This window comes from Eleutherodactylus coqui, chromosome 10 (genome assembly GCF_035609145.1).
Source record: "Eleutherodactylus coqui strain aEleCoq1 chromosome 10, aEleCoq1.hap1, whole genome shotgun sequence".
Classification (NCBI taxonomy): Eukaryota; Metazoa; Chordata; class Amphibia; order Anura; family Eleutherodactylidae; genus Eleutherodactylus; species Eleutherodactylus coqui.
The window spans coordinates 100,793,698-100,819,119 of NC_089846.1; the positions used below are offsets into that span (position 1 = coordinate 100,793,698).

Here is a 25,422-nt window from a genome sequence, read left to right on the forward strand (position 1 = left end):
AGCAACTAACACATTTTATCCTGGGATGGACCGTAGCTGTAATATATTATAGCCATAGAGCTAATATGGTAATAATTGGATGACTGACTCACCTTCTTGTATCTCTGTAGGTACTGAAGAATGCAGGATGCCGATACGACGAGCCCGACAAGCAGCCTGCAGATTTCACTTGGCGGCCCAGAGATAAGACGGGAATGCACTCTTCAAGGTGAGCGGCGGCATCCCATCTGCACGGTCATCTGCCATAACGATGCCATGCCCACAAACCACTAATGCCGCCCGTTCATTGCTCATGCCCTGAGCTTTGATATATAGTGTTCTCTTAGGGCTCCATCACACGGAGGATAGAACCCATTGATTTCAGTGGGGTCGTTATCATGAGCGTATTTTGCGGTAAAAAGTAGGACCTGCTCTATCTTTCTACATTTTATGTGGAAAAAATCCCATAGACGTCTATGGGAGGTACGAAAATACACAAGGAGAAGGGTGGGACACTGCGCAAAATGCGGGGAAAAGAACACGCCGGCACCTCATTAGGCTTAGCCATTAAATCCATGGAAAGCGTGTATCGTGTGCGCGGTGAACTGCAAAGAATACAGCAACGTTCGCATATCCAACTCCTCAAACCTCCTTCATGTGCAAATATGCTGCGCTGCGACACGAGTTTTTGCGCATAGCCTTGCGTGAAGCTTAGTGAGGTCTAATGCCTGATAATTACACGTACATGTTACCTATAGTGTATACACGGAGGGGCGAGACAACGATGGGCTCTTCTCTCCGGAGCGGCTCTACCGCTGCCCATGGGTTGTGTCTGCCAGTCACATGGACTTACTGCTTAAGGCCCTCATTCCAAAATTGTTCAAACTAGCATAAACAGTAATCCGTTGCTTTTCGTTCGTCATTTTCTGCAGGCATAAAAATCATCGTTGGCTCCTTCGTTAATCATTCAGTTAAAATGGCGCTCGTTCAGTCGCTCTCAATCACTCAGCGATGTGAACGACTGAACGACTTCTCCTTTTAACGAGCCAACGATGTGTCTGCTGTATAAACGTGCGGCCGAGCGAATGATGACGGCGTTCACTTGTTCAAATGATAAATCCTGTAAAGTAAAAAGACCCTTCACACGAGAGTATGCATATCTGCACGCTTCAGCACTGAACAAGGCTGTTTTGCGCACGTATTGGTGTATGTTACCGCACCCTTTCTGCATGCAGGGTATGTTTATTCGCGTGCAGCACAGAAATGCACCAATTAAAATGGCTAATTAGTTCCAAATGTGTTGTATTTTCAGCACAATTTCACAGTATTTCACGCATCACCTTGTGTAGTGCGCACGCATTTGTCCCCCCCCCCCATTGACTTCTATGGGGACATTTGGTGCGTAAATACGCAGAAAAATAAAAAAATAGAGCATGTTCTGCACATGCAAAATGCAGAAATGTGAATGAATCCATTGAAATCAATAAGTTCTATTCTTTGTGTATTGCGCACCGAAATTTTGCCCAATAGAAATGGGTTTTCGGCACCATGTATTACCTGGGACATACTCCTGTGAGAGCGAGCCCTTAGAAGTGCACTTTTTAGGCCGGATTGGCATTTTGTATTTGTGTGCATTGGTGTATTTTTCTGTACTTTTTGCTCAGCTGATCGTGCGCCCGCTGATAGCGCCGCAATTACACAGGGGTCAGAGTGGAAGCAGCAGAGGTCTCTGTTCTGACTGCCGTGTAGTGGCCGGCGCTTGTAACTGCAGGAACGGTTCCCATTGGTTTCAGTTGTAATGGACCCCAGCTGATCAACTATTGACTTATGTCATAAAAAGACAAGTCCTCATGTAGCTGCACTGGTGGAGAAATAAAATGATGGCTCTTGAATTGTTACAATGGAAAAAAACATTGCGTAATGTGCGGTGAATGGAGGCAATGAAAGTCAATGGACTTTCATTCTTCCATGCACACCATGCTGCAGGAGACTCATGTGAACGAACCCTTAGGGGCTAGGAATGCATTCTTGGGTTTAATCAGAATATTAGAACACAGTGAATCAATTGTAAATGATTGATGGCTCGGAGTGGCTCATCCATTACGTGAGCCGCTACTAATGATCTGCATGCATAGTGTGAGAATCGTAAAAGTCTGTTTTGTGTAACCTTATAGCCCAGGGGCGTAACTATAGGGGATGCAGAAAATGCAGTTTCACCCAAGTCGAGGAGCCTTAGGGGGCCCATAAGGCTTCTTCGCTAGAGATGAGCGAGCATACTCGTTAAGGGACAATACTCGAGCGAGTATCGTCCTTTTCGAGTACCTGCCTGCTCGTCAGAAAAGATTCGGGTGTCGGCGGGGGTGAGCTGTGGGTTGTGGGAGTGAGCAGGGGGGGAGAGAGAGAGAGATCTCCCCCCCGCTCTCCCCCGTCGCCCTCCGCCAGCACCCGAATCTTTTCTGACGAGCAGGCAGGTACTCGAAAAGGACGATACTCGCTCGAGTATTGTCCCTTAACGAGTATGCTCGCTCATCTCTATTCTTCGCTTCATATAGGGAGCCCAGTACTATGAATCAAGCATTCTAGTTGGGGGCCCCGTTACAGCTCAGAAGCTACAAGTTACGCTTCTGCTACAGCGTTTTCCAGACCTGCACATCTGATGCATAGAGAACAAGTCACCTGAGCAATTACCCTATAGTTTGTCCGGCACCTTTAATATCAGTTCAGGACAGTGAAATGAGTACGATGATAACCCTACCAGCTTTTACGATGGCATTTCTAGGTATGGTTCAGTGCAGCAAGTGACAGTTGGTGGTCACTGCTTACTCTGGCGGTGAAGCATAGTAAATTGTGCGTGCAAGGGCAAAATGGTGGGTTTGATAAAACCTATCATTAGAGCAGCTAATGCAGAAATAGTTGGCTTGTCACCGCACACAAGTTGGGTATATTTTCCCTTTAATACACTTCTTCCATATGGTTACTCAGAGAAGAACATTTAGATGATTCCACCCCATTTCACTGTCATTAGGTCGCCAGGCTATTATACCTAACACATAATTTAACATTACAAATAAAACCATTTATTTCACTACTGTTAGTTTTCCATTGGAATTAAGTGCTCAACTGAAAAGGCTGCTTAGCGGTTTAAAGTGAGTTTGGGTCAAAGGCCATAAATGGTCCTGTAATAAGCATAGAATGTTGTCAGCATCGCTGCACTTCATATCTGGAGTCTACAGGACAGTCAGTCATAGGGACGTGAAAGAACAGGCTTGTTCTTGGATATCAAGAAAACTAAGACCATGACAACAGCCGGCAACGGGACAGGAAGTATCAGCAATGAAGAAATCGAAGCGGTTCAAGACTTCATCTTCCTCGAAAATCGACTGCAATGGAGAATGATGAATCTGGTAGATCGCAGCACAATGTTAAGTATTGATAAGATCTAGAAAACAAAGATATAAGCATTCCAACGAAATGCTGGATAGTCAACATCACCTACCCAATCACAACTTATGGCTGCGAAAGCCGGACACTGAGGAGAACGGACCGGAGGAAGGTTGATGCCTTCATACTTTGGTGCTGGAGGAAACTTATATGAATTCCTTAAACCACCAAGATCACAAACAAAACAGTCCCAGACCGCAGCAAACCAAAGCTTTCATTGGGGGGCAAAATTACGAAACAGAGACTCTCATGCCTCAGCCACATAATGTGAGGTGGTTCATTAGTAACATCGATAATGCTTGGAGTGGTCAGCGGCAGAAGAAGACCTGGCGGCAAAGAGCATGCTGGATTGATACTATCAAAACCGACACCAGCATACTAATGATCAAACTGAAGGAAGCCACACAAAACAGAACCGCATGAAGAGGGTCGATCCATAAAGTGTCCGAGACTCGCCCCGAATAAAACGGATAGATATAATGTTGTACTTCCTAACCGCCGTCTACAGGACAGCCCACCATCGGTAACAGGCCGCTGATATAGCTCATACTACAGCCTTCGTCCTGCACATGTAGTTGACGTGTCACTGTGTTTCTCCTCTCCGGTGGTGAGCACAAGTGTTCGGCTGTTACCGCTCTACACATATAATGTGCATCTTCAGTATTGATTTTCATCACCGGTGAGCGGCTGAGCTTGTCACATGCTAAAAGGTTTTCAAGGACAAACATGGTTTGTTGTGTGGCCTTTGAGAACACTCTGCCCGACTGCTGAGAACATGACTTCTTTCCCAGGCAACCTGACTAAAAGGTGAAGCCTGCTTACGCATGTAGCGTGTCCGTTCTATGGGGCTCTATTATTAGATCAGATCGGCTAGAACGTTACAACATTTTAATACTGAAGAAGAAAAACACCCTACAGCCACATATGGCAGTGCCGCTGCAGTGCAGAGGGCAAGCCGGCTCAACATACGGCTGCCAGTGACCCCGATTGTGGGGCATCGGAAGCCTTGTCTTCATATATGGTTGTATTGAGAAGTATGGTTGACTACGCTGCCAATGCAGTTGGGGTGATGGTCTAACAATGTCTACCTGTTTAATAGGAGCTAGAAGGACATTCTATTTTAGATTGTGGCTTATGCGCTCATTTAAGGATTTCCCAACCTCTACGCCAAATATAACTACAAAACTGAAGTTCTGTGAATCCGAGATCTCTAAGCTGAGGCTGAGGGCTTGTAATTGTCTACACACATCCAGAGAGTTGTTTATATGGACATGTTGCACACATTGGGGGGGATTTAGCTAAGGACAAAAACACATGGGCATGCACTAATACACTCACCGTTACGGAGCGTATTAGCGCATGAACAAATTTTTTTTCCGATTATTCAAATTTGCGTGAATTTGAAAAAAAAAGCGGAAAACTTTGCAAGAAAGATAGGGAAAGTCCTATCTTTCTTGCATATATTATTAACGCATGAGAATGTTGATAGTGAGAACGAAACCATTGAAATCAGTGGTTTTTGTTTCGTCCCATTATGAGGCCATGATTTTCACGGCCACATAACGGGACTAAAAACACGCCCATGTGTTTAAGCCCAAAGACCGGCATTTCATACACTGATCTCAATCTAAAGTGTGCTGGAGTGAGATGCACCAAATGTATTAAGGGGGACACGCCTCATAATAAGTTTGGCGCATCTTTTTGCCGGCCACGCACCAGAAGATCAAGTCTACAAACTTCTGAACCGGTGTAGATTTGCTTTGTATTCTATACAAGTTAATTAGTCGGGCTGCGGTGACCCAACCTCTTTTAGTAGGGGCGGCTTCGCATTGGTGTATCCACACGCTTCGGCGCATCATTTTTGTGCTATGCATGGTTGATTTGGACACGTATTGGCGCATTTTAATGTACCTTTTGTGCAGGCAGGGCATGTTCATTCGCGTGCAGCATACGGACACGCCCTGATTTAAATGGCTATATAGACTAATGGGGTCCAGATGTGTTCTTTTTTTGTGGAATTGCGCAGCGTATTGCGTATTTGCGCGTGCACTGAGGGCGCATTTGTGCCCCTTCCATAGACTTCTCTGAGGACCTTTGGTGCGGAAATGCACAGAAAAATACAGCAGGTTCTACTTTTTTATGCACGAAAAAAAGGAAAAGAGAATGAACCCATTGAAATCCATGGGGTCCATTTTCTGCATATTGCGCGCACAACTTTTGTACACGCAAATATGCCAGTGTGAAGCCGCCCTAAGTGCTTACTCACATGGGCATATGGGGGCTGCATATTACGAGGGCTTACATTGAGGACCGTCTTTGCAGAAAGTTTTGCAGGCGTGAAAAAATCACGCCCGCAAAACGTGATGAAGTGAAGCCATTGGTTTCAATGGTTTTGCTCTCACCAGCGTGTTTCTCATGCGATATTCCTACACACAAGAAAAGATGGTCCGTGCCCTATGTTTCGGCTATTTTTTTTTTGTGCGCCCAATAGTGTGGAGTTTGAACTGCAGAAAGAAAAGACTTTGGACCTGTTCATGAGCAAATACGCTCTGGAGCGCTCGTCTGTCAAAGCCCTAAAACCTTATTGATCTACTTTGGGTCATTCAGACATGCGTCCTTTTCCATGCGCGTATTACATGCGTAAAAAAAACCCGCAGCAGGTCTTATTTTGGTGGGTATTACAGACATTATAGGCTACGGGGTATAAAGTGCGCAGTAAGGGTGGTTTCAGACGGGCGTGTGCTAACTACGCTCGCTGGTACGGAGCAGAGTTGCGCAAGAACAAGGCTTTTGTTTCCCTGGCTGCCGTTCAAAGTGCGCCATAGTGCAGAAATTTTAAAATTAGTTAGAAGATAAGTCTTGCCCTATCCTTCCCATGCGTAGTTAATACTACATGCAGTAAAGATAGGACATGTCCTTACGCCTGTGAGCCCTAAGCCCTGCATACTTCCAAGGCCCATAAACACGCCAAAAAGTCACAATTTTTTTGGTGTAAATACAGCTTGCACCAAAACTTGCGCCTCCTTTTCAGAACACCGGCACAGAGGTTGTGATGAATCCCCCCATGACCTGCACGTATGTAGCGGGCCTACATAATGTATCTGACCCAGTATAGTGATATACATAAAGGGCTCTGCTAAATACGCGGTCAGCCCTAAGTGCGGAGCCCCCTTATATCCTGCTTGCACACAAGATAACCCATTGCTTTCCTGAATGCACCTTCCATTCAGTCCATGGTCCGATGCATGGGAGCCTGTTGGCACGAATCACAATGCGATCGCTGCGCGCTCGAGGACCAGCTGATGCGCAGAACACGGGGTAATGAAGAGGTGAAAGGTTGCTGTTAGAAGTGATTATAGGGCCAAGCTCAAACACATGCTTGGTCTTGAGAAGAATCAGAGGCACGGCCCTACGGCGATGGCCGATGAGCGCTGCCGGCAGTCACTGCGGTCATGTAACTCTCTTTTACTTTTCTTCTCCCTAAAATGGAGCTCCTGCTCAAAAGTAAGGTGAAATCCCTTGGTGTGAGCACCGAGTCATGACCGACTCCTAGGGTGACGTCACATCGTGATGTTTTCTTGGCAGACTGTTTTTGCGGGGTGGTTTACCATTGCCTTTTTCATCAACCCCCACCCTTATATAACCTCATTCCTCCGAATTACCATATCCCTCTCTCCAACAACCCCTCTCTTCCCCTTTTTCATCCCCAGCCCCCCTTTTCCACCTAACTCTGCAGTAACCCTTTCCTCTACTCCTGATCCCTAGCCACCCTGTCATGTAGGGCCTCCCCTTAGGACCCCTGATCCGGCCCTGTACTTGATAATGGTGCATGTACATAGTTACACAGTAGTGAGCACAGTTTACATCTTACTACATGATGGCCGTCCGCAATCACATATGTCCTCGTCCTCTTATCTTTTTGTTTTGCGTTCTTTAGAATATTTGCACAGTTATTAAACCCAACACATCCGTTATTCAATAAGAGCCTAAATAGATGGGCGTATGCACTAAGACGCTCGCCTCTATGGAGTGTATTAGCGCATGAGCCAGTATTTTTTTTTTTTTTTGACTATCCAAACTATTGCATACGAGTCTGAAAAAAAAGAGGCAGGAAGATCGGTCCTGCTCGATCTTTCTTGCATGTAGAAAAACTACGTATGAGAAAGAAAGGCCAAGTCTTATCTTTCCTCGCTTTTACTATTAACGGGTGAGAATCCCGAAAGTGAAAACAAACCATTGATTTTCACAGCCACAAAACGGGACAGAATCATGGCCGATTAAAGAAGTCCCAGGGAGGTGTATTAATACGGGTTGTTGTACGTAAGGTAGGCCAATCTTTCCAAGAGCGGCACGGGTCACTCGTCAACAAGATGTACACCATCTTGAATATGGTGCGGGAGTTTAATCAACACCATTAGGAGGAAAGTGGTGGAAAAAGCTTGAAAAATGAGTCACACGGAGAGCTTCTTTGAGACCAAGGGCACCTTTTCCAACATATCCGGACATGTTTGGGTTTGTATGGTTTAATCGCTGCTGCCCATATCTCCTAACATAGTATAGTTCCATACTTGAGTACCCCAACCTTCTCTGTAGCACTTTATCCACTTTAGAGGACCACCAGCTTGTAGGACCTTGTTCACAACCTGGACAGCCATTGTAATAAGAATTACCAAGAGCAGGACCAGATTGTAACATCCCAAATAGTCATGTGACCTTAAAGGGGTTGCATCGGATAAGAAAGAGGTGACTTTCTTCTTAAAACCTGGCCACACTAGCCCATGAGTTGTATGAAGAAAATTTGACCTCTACCTCATTGGGGTTTTTTTGCCTTCCTCTGGATCAACATTAGGGGGGGGGTATGGTGAGGGGGGAAAAGCTGTACTGGATGGACACAATTTTTTTTAAATCTAAAATACTATGTTACTTATTACTGACCAATAAGGCTGATCTGCAATGTCAGACACGAGCCCTGGCCATATGGGGGACTGTTTTTGAAGAAAGCAGCCATGTTTTTCTCATCCTCCTCTGATGTCATCGATCCCTTCCCCACATTGTCTAATGCGTCTGCGGTGTAGATGGGTCGCCGGGGGATTTATGGCAGATTGTTCTAACGAATCTTACAGTCATTAAAAATTCTATAACATGAAAATGACACAGTAGTCAGACGATTACTCATCCCGGATTATTACACCTAGAAATCGCTCTCACGTGAATGACAAGTATGAGTTAGATCGCTCCCAGAAAGACGAGGATGATGAATTCTGTCACGAACATGCCTCAGGTTTTCAAACCTCTCATTACAGAGCTTTGTGTTGTGCACAAATGACTCAGGCCGGCTTCACATGGGCAATATACAGTGAATACACGCCACCGATCTCAATGGCTTCATTCACATATGTGTATCTTTCCTGCACAAAAAATAAAACCCAGCATGCTCTATTTTCCTGGGCAGCAAAAGTCCCTGTAGAAGTCAATGGGGATGAGCAAATGCATGCAAAATAGGAGATGCCTGTAACATTGAGCAGGAAAAAGAACTCATTAGACTAATTAGCCATTTCAATCCGCATTTGTTTGCTGCCCACAAACGCACATGCCCTTGCACATTGAAAAAGTATAGTAAGACACGCCAATGCGCATGCAAAAAAGCATAGTTCGTTCCACAAAAATGCTATGCGCAGGCGCGCACAACTATGCATACGCCTATGTGAAGCCGCTGCTAGGGCTTATTCAGACGACCGTATATCGGCCGCGTATTCACGCCGGCCGATATACGGCGTCCTTCTCTGCAGGGGGAGGAGGCTGGAAAAGCCAGAAGCAGTGCACTGACCTCCCGCCCCCTCTCTGCCTCCTCTCCACCCCTCTGCACTATTTTCAACAAGGAGAGGCGGGATGGGCCAGAGCTAATTCCCAGAATGTAGCCCCGCCCCCTCCTGCCTCCTCTCATTGCAAATAGTGCAGAGGGGTGGAAAGGGGGTGGAGAGGAGGCGGAGAGGGGGCGGGAGCTCAGAGCACTGCTTCTGGCTTTTCCAGCCTCCTCCCCCTGCAGAGAGGGACGCCGTATATCGGCCGGCGTGAATACCCGGCCGATATACAGTCGTCTGAATAAGCCCTAAGGGCTCCCACCCACTGGCAATATTTTCTTTCTTGCGCTGCGAGAGCACGAGAAAACTCTCGCATCGCAGCGCAAGAAAGAGGCCGGTATAGAACCGGCATATCGCAAGTGGTTTCAATGGGGCCAGCGACAGCAGCGCTAGCCCCATTGAAAACATAGGGAGAATGCCGCAGGCTTCTGCCACAGCTGTGGCAGGAGTTTCCTTCATCCCCGCGGGGCTAGCGCTGCTGTCGCTGGCCCCATTGAAAAGACTGCCGATATCCCGGCGTCATGCCGATTTTTTTCTCGCACTGCGATGCGAGACTTTAACTTTAGAATCTCATCGCAGTGGAGAATATATCGCCAGTGGGTGGGAGCCCTAAGGCTGCTTTCACACCAGCGTTAGGGTCAGTTCAGGGTTTCCGTCTCTGTGCTCCGCTTCTGGAGGAAAGAAACTGAAATAAAATGGGGAAATAAATCGATGATTTTTATTCCCCATTGATTTTTTGGGGGTTTCTAAAAACGGAAAGGCTTCCGCTGGCTTCCATTCTGTCAGTTTTCTGTTTAGACAGCGCTATTTTTCCATCCAAAGAAAAACAGAAACCTGAAGAAATGGAAGCAAATGGAAGCCTCTTCATTTATTCTCCGTTTTTTTTATTGAAGCCCTGATGAAATCAACAGGGAAAAAACGGATCAGATTTTCTCCATTTTATATCAGTTTCTCTCCTCCAAAAACGGAGCGGAGAGATAGAAACCCTGAACTGACCCTAACGCAGGGGTGACAGCAGCCTTAGGCCGGCCGCACACAGACATATTTGTCTTCCTTTATGCAATATGTTTTTGCGGAATGAATGTTGCACACCTCGGCATATTTCACTGTACTTTTTGCTCATGCAAGTTGTGCGCAAAAAAATACGCCTCAATGCTCTCAGCCATTGGAATGGCCAAACTCTTTAATGAGTACCAGATGTATTCTTCTTCCACACGCAACAGACGTAGCGTTATGGAAAGCGCCGGCCCCGTGTCCACGAGCGGAGAATCATTGCGATTCTCCGCGGTCAGTCTATCTGTCAGATAGGCTTGCTGGCGGAGATTTGTCTCCCGGCTCATACTCCAGGGCGGCAGCTCCCGCAACGCCCGTGGACAGGGGGCTTTACTTAGGAAAATGGATCCTTACACCGCCTTAGGGTTTATTCACACGGTTGTGTTTGCGCACACAATTTGCAGAGAGTAGAACTCATTGTTTTCAATGGTTTCCTTCTCACTGTGATTTTCGCATTTGCATTTTCCTTACATGCAAAGAACGCAACAGGCTCTATTTTCTAAGGTCCCCATAGGAGTCGATGTACAAATGTATACGTGGGTATGCACAAAACACTGTGCATACTCGTGAACACCGACACCTAATTTGGCATAATAGTCATTTAAATCAGGGCAGAGATGCACACAGTATTTGCACAGGCACACACGCAAAAAGACTGGTTCGCTGCGCAAATGTGTTGCGCAGGAGTGAGTATTTTGCACTTAAGCCCTTGTGAAGGAACCCTTAGAAGCAGGCCTTCACACCCTACCATTCTGGGCCCCATGTTCCTGACGAGACAGTCTACGAGTATACCGGTGAAAGTTTTTTCGCAGATGTTCCGTAAGTTTCTGACCTGGAATCACATTGCGTTTGTCGCGGTCGCGCAGTGATTACCCGGTGAGTGCAGAGTGCACAGAACAATGCAGGAGTGACAGGCGGACGGCGGGAAGGGGCAGCGCAGAATATATGTGTACTTTTCTCCTCTGGTATTATTTTAAAACCACTCTCGGTAAACACGATGAAAATGCTCTTTGGGTGCGAAGATGTCATGTTTGTGCTGACACCGTCTTTATTACATCCTGGATGGATGATGGAAATGAAGAGAGCCCTCTTGAGATACAAAGCAATGATATGCCTGTAAATATAAAAGATGCCATCACTTGATTGACGGCGGCAGACCTTGGAGATAAGACGCACCCGCCAGGCTGGAGACTGCTTATTTATCCTTTTAGAAGCCATTTGGACTATACGTACTACAGTATGAGCAGAAGACAAGGGACAGGATCTAGGTGGCAAGTGACACTATTCTAGTAATGTTCTTCATGCTCAACATGGGCTCACATTGAAACCCATCAATTAAATCAATGGGTTGTTTTCTCTGTGTGTAGCCAGCAACTAAAGTAATAACTGGAATGGGCGGACTACAACACTCAGAGAGGTCATCAAAATTGGGGTTATTTAAGTTAGAAAAAAGACGGCTGAGGGGTGATCTAATAACTATGTATAAATATATCAGGGGACAATACAAAGATCTCTCCCATCATCTATTTATACCCAGGACTATAACAAGGGGGCGCTCTAATAACTATGTATAAATTTATAAGGGGACAATACATAGATCTCTCTCATCATCTATTTATACCCAGGACTGTGACAAGGGGGCGCTCTAATAACTATATATAATATATCAGGGGACAATACAGAGATCTCTCCCATCATCTATTTATATCCAGGACTGTAACAAGGAGGTGCTCTAATAACTATGTATAACTATATCAGGGGACAATGCAAAGATCTCTCTCATCATCTGTTTATACACATGACTGTAACAAGGGGGCGCTCTAATAACTATGTACAAATATATCAGGGGACCATACAGAGATCTCTCCCACAATATATTTATACCCAGGACTGTAACAAGGGGGCGCTCTAATTACTATGTATAGATATATCAGGGGATAATACAGACATCTCTCCCACCATGTATTTATACTCAGGACTGTAACAAGGGGGCGCTCTAATAACTATGTATGAATATATCAGGGATCAGTACAGAGATCTCTCCCATCATCTATTTATAACCAGGACTGTAACAAGGGGGCGCTCTAATAACTATGTATGAATATATCAAGGATCAGTACAGAGATCTCTCCCATCATCTATTTATAACCAGGACTGTAACAAGGGGGCGCTCTAATAACTATGCATCGATATATCAGGGGACAATACAGAGATCTCTCCCATCATCTATTTATACCCAGGACTGTAACAAGGGGGCTCTCTAATAACCATGTATAATATATCAGAGGACAATACAGAGATCTCTCTCATCATCTATTTATATCCAGGACTGTAACAAGGGGGCTCTCTAATAACAATGTATAAATATATCAGGGGACAATACAGAGATCTCTCCCATCATCTATTTATATCGAGGACTGTAACAAGGGGGCACTCTAATAACTATGTATAGATTTATCAGGGGACAATACAGAGATCTCTCCCATCATCTATTTATATTCAGGACTGTGACTATAACAAGGGGGCACCCTCTATCTCTAGAGGAAAGAAGGTTTCTACACCAACATAGAAGGGGGTTCTTTACTGTAAGAGCAGTGAGACTATGGAACTGTCTGCTTGAGGACGTGGTGATGGTGAACTTCATAAAAAGAGTACAAGAGGCGCCTGGACACCTTTCTTGAGCGATACAATATTCCATGTTATATCACTGATTACTTCAGAAGGGTCATGTGTCTTTTTTAGCCTAAAATACTATGTTCCTATTCATGAATGGCTTGGGTTATGCAGCTATTCCCTGAAGTGGTATGATCAGATCTGGGTTATTCTGTATGTGCCCAATGCATCGCTTAGTAAAAACCAACTTGCACGGTACATGAAGAGCTCAATCAGACATGGGGCTCTCTAGCACATTTTCTCATGAGGTGCAACGTATAAGGAAGACAAGAGCATAAAAGATGCTGCAGGCTAACAGTGTGTCTATATTCAATATCTGGGTGTGTGGAGGAGCAAATCAAAGCAAGAAAACGGTGCTTCATGTACTTGCTTTGTGTGCTTGTGTAGACTTCTTTGAGGAAGCCTCCATAGATCGTCGCTATTCATGTGGCTTTACTGAATTACAATAATCGCATGTTTTATATTTAGGAAAGTACTCACTTTGGCATTTATATTCTTTTATAATATTTCCCACAATTCCATGCATTGCAGTAGCCTAATACCTGAACTAGGGTGGCTGCCACCTGCCATTTTGAACCATTTTTTTTTTTTTTTTTCACATGGATTGCTTCTGCATGACCTGAATAGTATTATTACCAAGTTTGGCTCCATTTCTCTGGACATGTCTGAATAGGGATACTTTAATTATGATGACCTTTTATATGACTTTCCACTTGATGTACCGTATGTGATGGACATGCTGGCATAGGAAATCTATGGGAAGCGGAATGCTTGCAACTATTTATACTTTGTAACTTATCCAATTTAAGTTAGGTTTGAATTTTAAGAAAAGTGCGCCCTTACTTAGATTAGGAAGTCCTATGCCAGCATGTCCATCAAATGGAAAGTCATATACAAGGCGATCATAATTAAAGTATCCCTATTCAGACATGTCTAGACGTCCTTTTAGGGCACTACAACATTACAGGATATAGACCTTAAATAACTAGAAGGGTTGATGACCCGGGTATCTTCCCACTGCCGGTCTTGGAGTCAGGTAGGAACTTTTCAGATGTTGCTCTAGCGATTGTTCTGACTGCCATTATGGAGACGGGAAGGAACTTTTCCCACAATAAATAAGGGATAAATTGGCTTCTGCCTCATTGGAGGTTTTTTTTTGCCTTCCTCTGGATCAACAAGGCTGAACTGGATAGATATTTGTCTTTTTTCAGCCTAACATACTATGTAGGGTCAGATCTGCAATATGCCGTGAGGAGTTCAAAAGATCATCCCATTTGGTACGTGGCTTTTTTTTATAGGCTTCTCTCAAATATTTAGGAGGATACCCTCTTTAGGGCTATTTCGCAATTGAGCACCGCTTTTTTCGAGTAACTGCCTAGTCGGGCGAAAAGATTCGGGGGGCGCCGGGGGTGAGCGGGGGGTTGCTGAGGGGAGTGGGGGGGGGGGGAGAGAGAGCTCCCCCCTGTTCCCCACTGCTACCCACCGCTCCACCACGCCGCCCCCCGGCGCCCCCGAATCTTTTCACCCGAGTAGGCAGTTACTCGAAAAAAGCGATGCTCGATTGCGAAATCGCCCTAAACGAGTACGTTCGCTCATCTCTAATTAGCATATATAGAGGCGCTAGGTGTCCCCATAGCAGTTTCATAAATTTGATGAAAAAACTTACCAAAATTTTGTGTAATAGTTTTGTGTTAAGAACAAACTCATTGTGACTACCAATCTGAACATCACAAGTGTTTGGAAAACATTGTACTGACCTCAATCCAAAGTCATGGCGAATATAAGCTTTAAGGAACTATCTAGTTAAATAGGTCTCCCCAGAAACAGAGATATCACTTAACTTGCTGATTATATCCTTAGTGTCTCTCAAACATGTTAGTTAAGGCTCTACACGCAACAATTATCGCTCAAAATTCATTCAAACGAGCGATACTTGTTACATGTAAACGCTAAGCCATCGTGCGCTATTTGTTCACATGTTTATCGCTGAGCTCCAGCCTGCATAAAAATACTCGTTAGTTTGTTCGCTTGTCGTTAGATTTAAACATTCGTTCACTCTTTCAATGAGGTGGTGGTGGTGGTGGGGGTGATTGTTTGCCCAGCTAAACACAATGACTTTTTCTTCGCGCTAATTAAAAACCTCCCGGCCAGAGATTCCTCACATAAACACACGCCCTCCAGAGCAAACAACATATACAGTGTTTACATAGTTAACGACGGAAATGGGGAGGATTTCAGACGATTATCTTTATGTGTAAATAAAAAAGTCGTTTGTTCGTTGAAATGACAATCGTTGCGTGTAAATGAGGCTGAACATTACAACAAAATGTGTAAGGGTTAAGTCTTTACCCACATGTAACTTCAAAATCGCCAGCGGCAGCAAGGGGGACAGACAGTGAAAGCCGGCGGCCGCACACTGCAGACTGTCACTGCGGGGAGACCACAGCAGCGTGGGACAGTCGCTGACATGCCTCCCTCGCACACAGCAGTAGGACATCAGGGGGGCATCAGCGCCGGGGGACTGTCACTCATAGGAAGCGTCCACAGGCAGCAGGGAGGGCAGAACTCCAGGGCCGGTGGCGACAGGTGGGTACCTGCAGTCACAGCGGTGCAGCTGAGCAATGGCTAACTTACATGGCACGGCGCTTCTGGCTGAAATGCACTGCAGCAGCTTATAGGACCTTCAGCTCTTAAGCCAATCAGGAACTAGGGGTTTGACAGGGGGTGTTACTCATGGAAGCCCTGTCAAACCCCTAGCTTCCGGTGGTGTCAAGATGCAAGAATACCTCCATCTTCTGCGTGCAATAGCTTTTTTTATTTTTCCGTCAACATAGTTGTGCGAGGGCTCATTTTTTGTCCTTTGTGGTCAAAACATGTTAGTACAATGGCCACTCTGCGTAATATATAATGTATCAAGACCCCTACAAATAAAGGAGCTACAAAAAAGGACCGAAATAACGGTTTGTTAGATGTAGTTCTGTAATAGCTGGAAGGCCAAAGATTGTCACTTTCAAGTTGACTCTACATGGTCGATGTGGCTAGAATAGATGTCATTAAGAAATGAACGGGCTTTGAAATGTGCATAGTGATGGGAGGCTCAACTCTGCATGTGTGAGCATCGACTGAAAATCTAATTGAGAAGCAGAATATTAGAAAACCTTAGCAGCAGTCAGGATAACTCAACGGTGAACAAACAGCAGTCTTGCTCGGCGACAAGCCTTTCCAGCTCCGGAGGGCCCCCAGTTGGCCGACACCAGCTGCGGCTGCCGAGCACCGCTTCACACTGGCATAACAAGTGTTCCTACTCTGTCTGCTGCTGATTTCTGTGCATCACTAAATGCTGGAACACAGTTACTTGGAGGCATGTTTCAGTCCAGCCCTGATGGAGCAGGGGGTGAGTGCACTGGGAGCTCTACTTCATATTCCCATCAAGTGCAGCGCATGTCAGTCTTGCTTATGACCAACTGCAATATGCAAACACCTGTGATATTTCTTCAGACTCTCTGTAGACTGGTACATATGTATTTACTTTGGCCACGTATGTCCAACGGGTGGAGGATCTGCTCCGCAGGCTGGTGCTGGATATGCTTTGTGCTGGTTTTAAATCCCTCTGCTCCTGGGTAATCAAGAAAATAATACTGGAAGTGACTGCGGGGAATTATAGTGCTTGTCTTATGAAGTTCTGCATTTTATTTTCCTTCAATCAGAATGGTTCATTTATCTCTCCGGCTTCTCAGTAGTGATGGACAATATCGAGAAGTGGATTAAAGGCTTAAACTGGTGAATGCATGGCCATATGGAAACTTACAACACTACTGGCATGCTGATTGTAGCATTGTCACACAGGGTATAGCAACAGTAACGTTTTGTTGCCATTTGCCTCTACAAGGATCTGCACACATCCTGGCTTGAGAGTGGTAAGTTAAAACCAAATAGATAACCCCCTCTATAGGTGCTTTTGCATGGGCTGATGATCGGCGCGAATATTTGCACGAATGTTAAATGGGATGTGCTGCCATCTTTGTTGGAAAAACGGGGGGGAATAGTTAAATGATCTCTTACAGCCCCCGGTACACAGGGTGCCTGGTTATATTAAAGAGCTTCTTAGTCCTTTCCAATCCACTGTCTGACGTCTAAAGACATTATGATTTAAGGCTGTACAGCTCCGATGTTGGAAAACGTCTGTCAGGGTTCTCTTACTGTATATTGCCAGCCTCTCTGCTGTCGGAGCCTATCCAATGTGTCACCTCATGCAGTACTGGCTTTAGCCAGCAGATAGCGCCATTGTATAATGGCAGAAAAAGAGTAAGCCCCCTAGGAAAACCAGGATACAAATTGGATTGGAAAGGGTTAAAGCTGTGGATACTTTTGTCTCCTCTACTAATGTTTCCTGGCTATCATGTAATGTTCTCTATGCACCTGTATTCCTGGCTTCTTCTATTATCTTTTTATTTGAGAAAGTATAGCAATTTTTTTGTTTTAGAGGAATTTATTCTTTCTGCTCTTTTTTTGGGAAAATAATATATATTTTTTACTTTCAATTGCTTTTTTTTTTACAAATATCTAGTTGTCTTATGTGGGACAAAATGTTCTGCCTCATTGACCAACCTTTATATGATGTGGTGAGAGAAGCATTGTCTGCATGCGACCACCAACCTTTATGGTCACCTTATTGTGTGCTATGGTTGTTATATAGACGACATCCTTCTGACGTGGAAATCAGATTTATTTTCACCCTTTGAGCATTTGTATTAAAGCTTACTAATTTTTTACAGTTGATTACAAAATTGTACTTTCTACTTTTTATACTCCTTACTATGATCAGATTGTAGATATTTGAAAACACCATCTATACTAGTTATATCAGGATGAAGTCCTACATATCATATATCCATGTTGTTTGTTGTGTGCCTAAAAAAATCCACATTTTTGGTAACTTTTTGTCACCAGTTCCCCCCCCCCCCCCCCTTCTCAGCTTTCTTGGCTTCATTATGAAGGTTTTTTTAAATATGAAACTAGTTGATGTAGTACTTGTAAAAATGTTAAAAATCAACTACTTTTTCATCAGCTGTTACACAAGTCTTACACCAATAATCCTTTTATGACCAAGGGTCATTGATGCGCCGGTGTCCAGGTCACATTCTGCAGTTCTGCCATTCCCAGGTTCAAAAAATCATAACTTTTTGTATTTTTGATATGACATATCTACATGAGGGCTTGTTTTTTGCAGAACGAGTTGTATTTTTTTAATGGTACCATTTGATGTACCATGTAATGTATTGGAAGACTTTAAAAAATTTCTAGGGGGGCTAAGTGGGAAAAAACGTACACTTGTACCATTTTTTATTCTTTTGAGGAGTGTGGGGATATTTTTATGGCATTCATGATGCAGTAAAAATGCAGTATCCACTGGTTGCAAGTCAACATGAAGTAGACTTCACATATTCCGCTGACGGGTCTTAGAAGGCAGCGATGCAAATTCTTTTTTTTTTTTAATGTTTTTTATTCTCCTGGCCCACAATGTTAAATCGGAAACACTATGTGCCATTTGTAATACTGATGTTGTCTTAAGCAGCAAGGTGTTTTTGGCCATCCACAGGCCTCAGGGCCCCAGTACAAATGCTGCCTCTGCTTCCCCTATAACTATTTCCCTGAGAGTCTGTACATATTGGTTAAATCTGTGCAAAAATAAAGGAGAGCTGCCTAAATAGCAATGTCCTAATGTAGTCAAATTATCACAATGACTTCCTTTACAAGTGCAGCATCCGAGGAGCAGGCCCACAGCCTAGGAGACAGCGGGGTAGAGTTTGGGCCTTGTCTCAGGGCTCTACCAGCTCCCACCTTGAGGGTAGCATGGGACTTGTCCAAGGTGCTGCTGGGGTAACTTGCACGGGGGGTTATCCAATACGTGATTTACCTTAAGCAGTCGTGTCACGGGTGACGCCACCGTTCCTTCCTCCACAGTGAATCTGGATGATGAAATAAGTGATCCACACACACGGGTAAACTTTTAGTAGTAAAGCCGGGAACGGTCGACAGAGCTCATTTACTTCTAAACTCTTTACATTCCAATACTAGAATTATACACGCCAGGAGGAAAATGGTGCAGAATCACGAAGTGGTGCGACAGAGAGGAAATCACAGGATATCAGAAGAATCTACAGTCCACGTTATCTGTAGGGTTCTGTTCTCGGTACCAACTCCTTCACTCACACCAGCTCTCTACCGGCCAGCACTCACATTGGCAGGCAGGCACTCTACACTGCATGGCGGCTCCACTCTCACTCTTCTCCTCAGTGGTTCAGGATACCACTGGCATCTCCTGGGTAAAGCAGGCCCAGGGAAGGCTGAGGATACCTTTCAGCCTCTTCCATTCCAGCCCACATAAACCGGAAGGTGTCTGTGTGGCTCACTTGCAGATCCTCACAACGCTCTTCACTCTTGCTGGACCAGGACAGAAGACCAACTCCTCTTGGAGAACACCTTGCAAATATATATATATATATCATGATCACATGACAAACAAAAAGATACATTTTGCAGACATCTCACATATCAGACAGTTAACTCATTCAGTGCTGCAGTTTTACAATACACATCATATTCATACAACTTAAAAGACACTAACAACACATAGGCACAAGACAAATGCATTTATACATTATGGAGGGGCCCTGCTATTCCTGGCCACTACACAAGTGGCAGCTATCCTCTAATAATTGTACATGAATAGACGGAATCCAGACTCCTGCTATTGTTGTAGTACTGCATCAGCAGAGGGCAGGCTGTCATTTACAGTAGACTGTAATCTGTGAGTATGGCGTGGGTTACAGGTCTCATAAACTGTTCTCTAGTTTGTGAGACCACAATGAATTTGAATTGTCTCTAGTCGCATACTGTTCTCTGACTACATTCAGCATATACAGTACTATGCACTTGTATGCTGTAACATCCGCATAGGCTTCTGGAGCCAGACATATGCGAGTGTTCTTTTTAGCATACGTTTGGCTGGTTTACGTCTGGACTCCTTTTACTGAAAAGCATAGTTGCACTTTTTGTTTTACTTTTTAGTACAGCTGGACATGATTTAGAAACGTCTGTCTGTGTAGTAGGTCCCATAAACCCCTGACTAATCCATGTCCCATTTTACCCAATAAAGACAAATGCATAACTTGGATAAATTGGCCACAACAGGTTCTTTAGTTAAAAAAAACCCTATTAATGTAAAATGTATAATATGTAAATAACCATATAAAATATCATATAAATATTCAGTACTGTATATGAAGAATATGAAGGGGTCTTTGAGGTCCACCATATTTTATGAATTTGCAACATCAGTACATCCTCTCCAACTCTCAGGATTATTGAACCACCACCCCACCCCGATAGCAGGTGGTAAGAGTACATCAATTAAATCAATGGGTTCTTTTCTCTGTGTGTAGCCAGCAACTAAAGTAATAACTGGAATGGGCGGACTACAACACCCAGAGAGGTCAACAAAATTAGGGTTAGTTCAGAAAAAAGACGGCTGAGGGGCAACCCAATAACTATGTATAAATATATCAGTGGACAATACAGAGATCTCTCCCATCATGTTTATACCCAGAACTATAACAAGGGGGCGCTCTAATAACTATGTATAAATATATCAGGGAACAATACAGAGATCTCTCCCATCATTTATTTATACCCAGGACTGTAACAAGGGGGCGCTCTAATAACTATGTATAAATATATCAGGGGACAATACAGAGATCTCTCCCATCATTTATTTATACCCAGGACTGTAACAAGGGGGCGCTCTAATAACTATGTATAATATATCAGAGGACAATACAGAGATCTCTACCATCATCTATTTATTCCCAGGACTGTAACAAGGGGGCGCTCTAATAACCATGTATAGATATATCAAGGGACAATACAGAAATCTCTCCCATCTATTTATACCCAGGGCTGTGACTGTAACAAGGGGGCTCCCTCTATGTCTAGAGCAGCATTGCCCAAACTGTGCTCCGTGGAGTCCTTTGGATTCTGTGAGCGATAGTCAGGGGCTCCGACCGAGGGTCTTAGGTCCGTGGTGGCGAACCTATGGCATGCGTGCCAGAGAGGGCATGCAGAGTCCTCTTTGCTGGCACATGCACTGACAGCTGCTCCCCACTATAGTGATTACCGGCCGGGGTGCCGCGACTCCTTGTAGTCAGTGCCACTCCTCCTCTTCTCGGCACTGATCCCAGGTACTACTGAGGCCACTATGGGGGTCACTATTACTACTGAGGCCACTGTGGGGGTCACTATTACTACTAGGGCCTATATACGGGTCACTATTAATACTGGGGCCTATATAGGGGATGCTATTACTACTGGGGACAATATAAGGGATGCTATTACTAGTGGGGCCACCAGTATAGGAGGTTGTTATTGCTACACTGGCGGATTTGCTGTGGAATTCACAGTAGCTGTAGCAGAAAAGTGAATGAGATTTTGAAAATCTCATCCACACGCTGTGTGGATATTGACATGTGGTGCGGGATTTAATTCCAGAGCAAGTTAATTTTAAATCTAATATATATTAATAGCCCATCCAGCGCTGCAGCATTTCTCCATGTTTTTTTTTATCGGCCCTGTCCTTTTTATAAAGACGGAGGTAAAAATCATATGTGGTGATAAGTCACGCCCCTAACCCCTCCCCTGACCACACTTTCTATGGGGCTCCATGAGAAACTTTTGCTTCAAAAAAGGCTACATGGCTGAAAAAGTTTGCGAACCACTGATCTAGAGGAAAGAAGGTTTCTAGACCAACATAGAAAGGGGTTCTTTACTGTAAGAGCAGTGAGACTATGGAACTGTCTGCCTGAGGACATGGTGATGGTGAACTCAATAAAAGAGTACAAGAGGGCCGGGACGCCTTTCTTCAGTGTTGTTATAATGTTACAGGTTATAGTCGCTAATTAATTCAGAAAGGTCGGTGATCTGGACATTATTCTGATTGCCAGATTGGAGTCGGAAAGGAATTTTTTGCCTTAATTGGCTTCTAGCTAATGTTTTTTTTGCCTTCCTCTGGATCAACATTGGGGGGATAATAGGCTGAACTGGATGGACGTGTCTTTTTTCAGCCTAACATACTGAATTATACTGCTTCTATTCTAGCTGCTGTGATGTGGTTTTCGGAGAGTGATGCTCTGTCTGCATGTCATGTTGCCGCTGACCACCTGCACCCGTTCAGTATTCACAGCGTCTGTGTCAGTAATTGATAACACTGAGTGAAGGGAAGGAGGCGCGCGCTGGCATAATAGCATTACATGAAAATAAAAACAATTAGAGGAATGATGGTAATCTAAATATAATTGAAAACACATGCTGGGCTGAGAGAGTTGGGGCTGCGGTTGTTACAACTGCAAGATCTGTGTTCCTTTGGACTGAATGGCAAGAATGTGCTTTATTATTCTGGGTTGTGGCGAAATATGGTAACTTGGGTTTACAAGCTTCGTATGTAATAATAATCATGTTAATGTCAGAAAGCATCTATTGTAGAATATACAAAAGAACAAAGTCCATTCCCCTGAATTCTGGGGACATTAAGGCCGAGCTCACACGCACGGACGACCTCCATGGCAATCAATGGCAGCTGTCCGAACCGTAACACTGCGTATGGGCCATGGGAACCTGCGTCATCGCTAAGCAATGGCGCAGGAAATACAAACATTGAAAAAAAACTGTAATGCACATGACTGACGGTGAGCCGCCACGGTCATCCGCAGTACAAAAACAGTTGGTACGCAGGATCACCATCTGGGCTCACAGCCAGAATCCGATCCGTCTGTGTAAGCCCAATCGTAAGGTGCTGTCCGGGACTTTTTGCATCTATTCTGCTGATGACCATCCTCAGGATGGAGGACTTCAACAGATGGTTGGTGGAAGTCTTCCACCAATCAGCAGATTCCCAGTGCCGCTAATATGATGGACAATGCTGGAAGCAGATCGCGCCCAGGTTGGTGCTTCATGCACAGTTCCTGCAGTACCAACACAAGCCTCTGCGCTATGGTCAGCACAATATGCTTCCTGCGCTGTCCAGAGTCACAGAAGCACCAGGAATCAGCTGATCGTCAGGGATCCCAATCAGCAACTGAGTTATTGATTGGCGTGAAGCTCAAGGAGGTTCTGCAGCTACCCTATAACACACAGCCCGGCTGCCACACAACCTCTTGTCATGTCAGTTACTGCAAATGTCCATGAATTCATTGCTTGAAGCCCCCGCTGCTTCTCCTTTGGAGGTTGTGAATGTATCATATAGGTTATATGTAACATATGGTTTATTGCACAATAAGGAGTTTCATGTGAATTTTCTTCTACTGCGTACTTGAAACAGATGGAACGGTCTGTGAATGGGAGGTGAAGTTCAAGGAACAAGCTGCGGCAGATTTATTTATATGGGTTTAAAGGAAACTGATCAGATCCATTTTAGGGTCTCCACCAATGGGGTACGCAGAGGGGTGCGGGGTGTAGACGAGTGTCCGTATACCTGTCCTTCCCTGTACAGATCCCAGAATGGTAGTAATGTAAACTACTAGCAAACCGCCTGCTGGTCTGCGACTAGTCTGGGCTTACTTCCTTCACCCCACACACACCCTGTCCCTTACCTAATCATCCGTGTCTCTGGCTCCCTCCACCTCCGGGCATCAATCATTAGGCAAAGGGAGAGAGCCTGGAATAGTCGCAGCTAGCGAAACGCCCATTTGACAGTTTGTTAGTAATTTAGATACTCGTTGCACGCCATCATAAAGGTGAGGACAGGGCAGGTATGTTGGCACTTGTCTACACAGCGCCCACCTGTGAATACCCCATTAGTTTAGACAGATTTCATTGACTTATAGTTGGCCTACATGAACCTAGAGGAGTTGGGCTGAAGATGTGGCGGCTTTATCATTAAGGCGCAGGCTACTCTATGTGATAGATTTGGCGCATGTTAAACTCTTCACCTCTTTACAACGAGGTGGATTACTTTAACCCCTTAATGACAGCTCTGCATTAGAAGCCCAGTCCCCCATGCCAGGAGGAGTGGTTTTTGGCTGTCGGATGACATTAGGGACCAAAGAAAACATGGATTCCCAGTGTTTAACCCTTTAAACGCTGAGGTCAGTGTGACTGCAGCATGTAAAAGGCTGACAGAGGGAGGGGGCTCCCTCTGTCACCCATCAAACCCCTGCAATGTGATTGTGGGGTCCCGAGGGGTTGCTATGGCACCCAGAGGCTTGGATACTGCCTCCGGGTCTCCAGCTACAGTGGCCTATGAGACCCGGCCTCTGGCTAAGCTTTGTAGGCTTTCTAATGCACTACTGTACTGAAATATACCTTTGCCTATCTCGCCTTACAAAAAAACAGAATAGAAAGCAGTTTGCAATGGCAGTGGGTGGGGTGGGATGGGGGCGAAGCTAAGCCCCCACCCCCTGTTCATAGCCAGCAGTGGGAGTGGGCGGGACAGAGCGGAGCTTAGCTCCACCCCCCATTGCAAACGCCGGAGTGGCGGAGAGAGACAGAGAGCCGGTGAGGGGGAGGGGGGAACTGCATAGATGCAAGCATATATCGGTAGGCTGTGAAAACGCCAGCCGTTATACGCTCGTGTAAATAAGCCCTAATGGAGGCTTCACATGGGCGTATTTGGGCACATTTATGCACGCACAAAATGTGCATGTGTGAAATGCGGAGAATAGAACACATTAATATCAATGAATCTGTACACATTTCCGCATTTTGCACCTGTGAAAAAAGACGCAGCACGCTCTACTTTTGTGCGCATTTGTGAGCAGTGTGTAGATACTTGAAAAACAGTGCAATTCCGCTGGAAGAAGAACATATAGGTCTCATTAAACAAGTTAGCCATTAATATTAAGGCGTCGTTGTGTCCCGTGCACAAAAAAAAAACCATGCCTTGTGCGCGGTAAAAGTATAGTAAAATACTCAGACTTGCACAAAAAAGACTAGTTCACGATGCAAATAAGTTGAGCTGAGGTATGCGCAATTGTGAATACACCTTTGCGAATGAGCCTTAAAGTCCAATGTCCACGGGCGGATTGGATTTGTGTAATCCGCACGGGTCATCCACGCGGAAGATCTGCAATTCAAAGTGCCCATAGGGAAGCATTGGCATCCGCAACTGAATTTAAGCATGTAGATTTGATTTGTGGACAGTTTGGTGCGGAAAACAAATCGCAGCACGCTCCATATCAGTGCGGATTCCGTGCGGACGGGCTCAATAGAAGTCAATGCAGACAATCTGCAGTTCATCCGCAAATACAATTGCGGATGCACTGAGGATTTGAAAGTTAGAATCAATTAGGAAGGTGGACAAAAGGCTAGGAGGTGCGGTTGAGGGTTTTTTCCCCGTGCGGATGATCCGCAGTGCATCCACACG

The 25,422-nt window shown here is 44.9% G+C and overlaps 1 protein-coding gene across 1 annotated transcript in view; it reads left to right on the forward strand.

Annotated features, from left to right (window-relative positions):
• The window catches only part of NEXMIF (neurite extension and migration factor), an 85,810-nt gene that overhangs the window by 10,417 nt on the left and 49,971 nt on the right, over nt 1–25,422 (forward strand). The window contains exon 3 of the mRNA XM_066582107.1: nt 111–208. Coding sequence (XP_066438204.1) covers nt 111–208 — 98 coding nt within the window. The remainder of the gene's footprint in view (nt 1–110; nt 209–25,422) is intronic.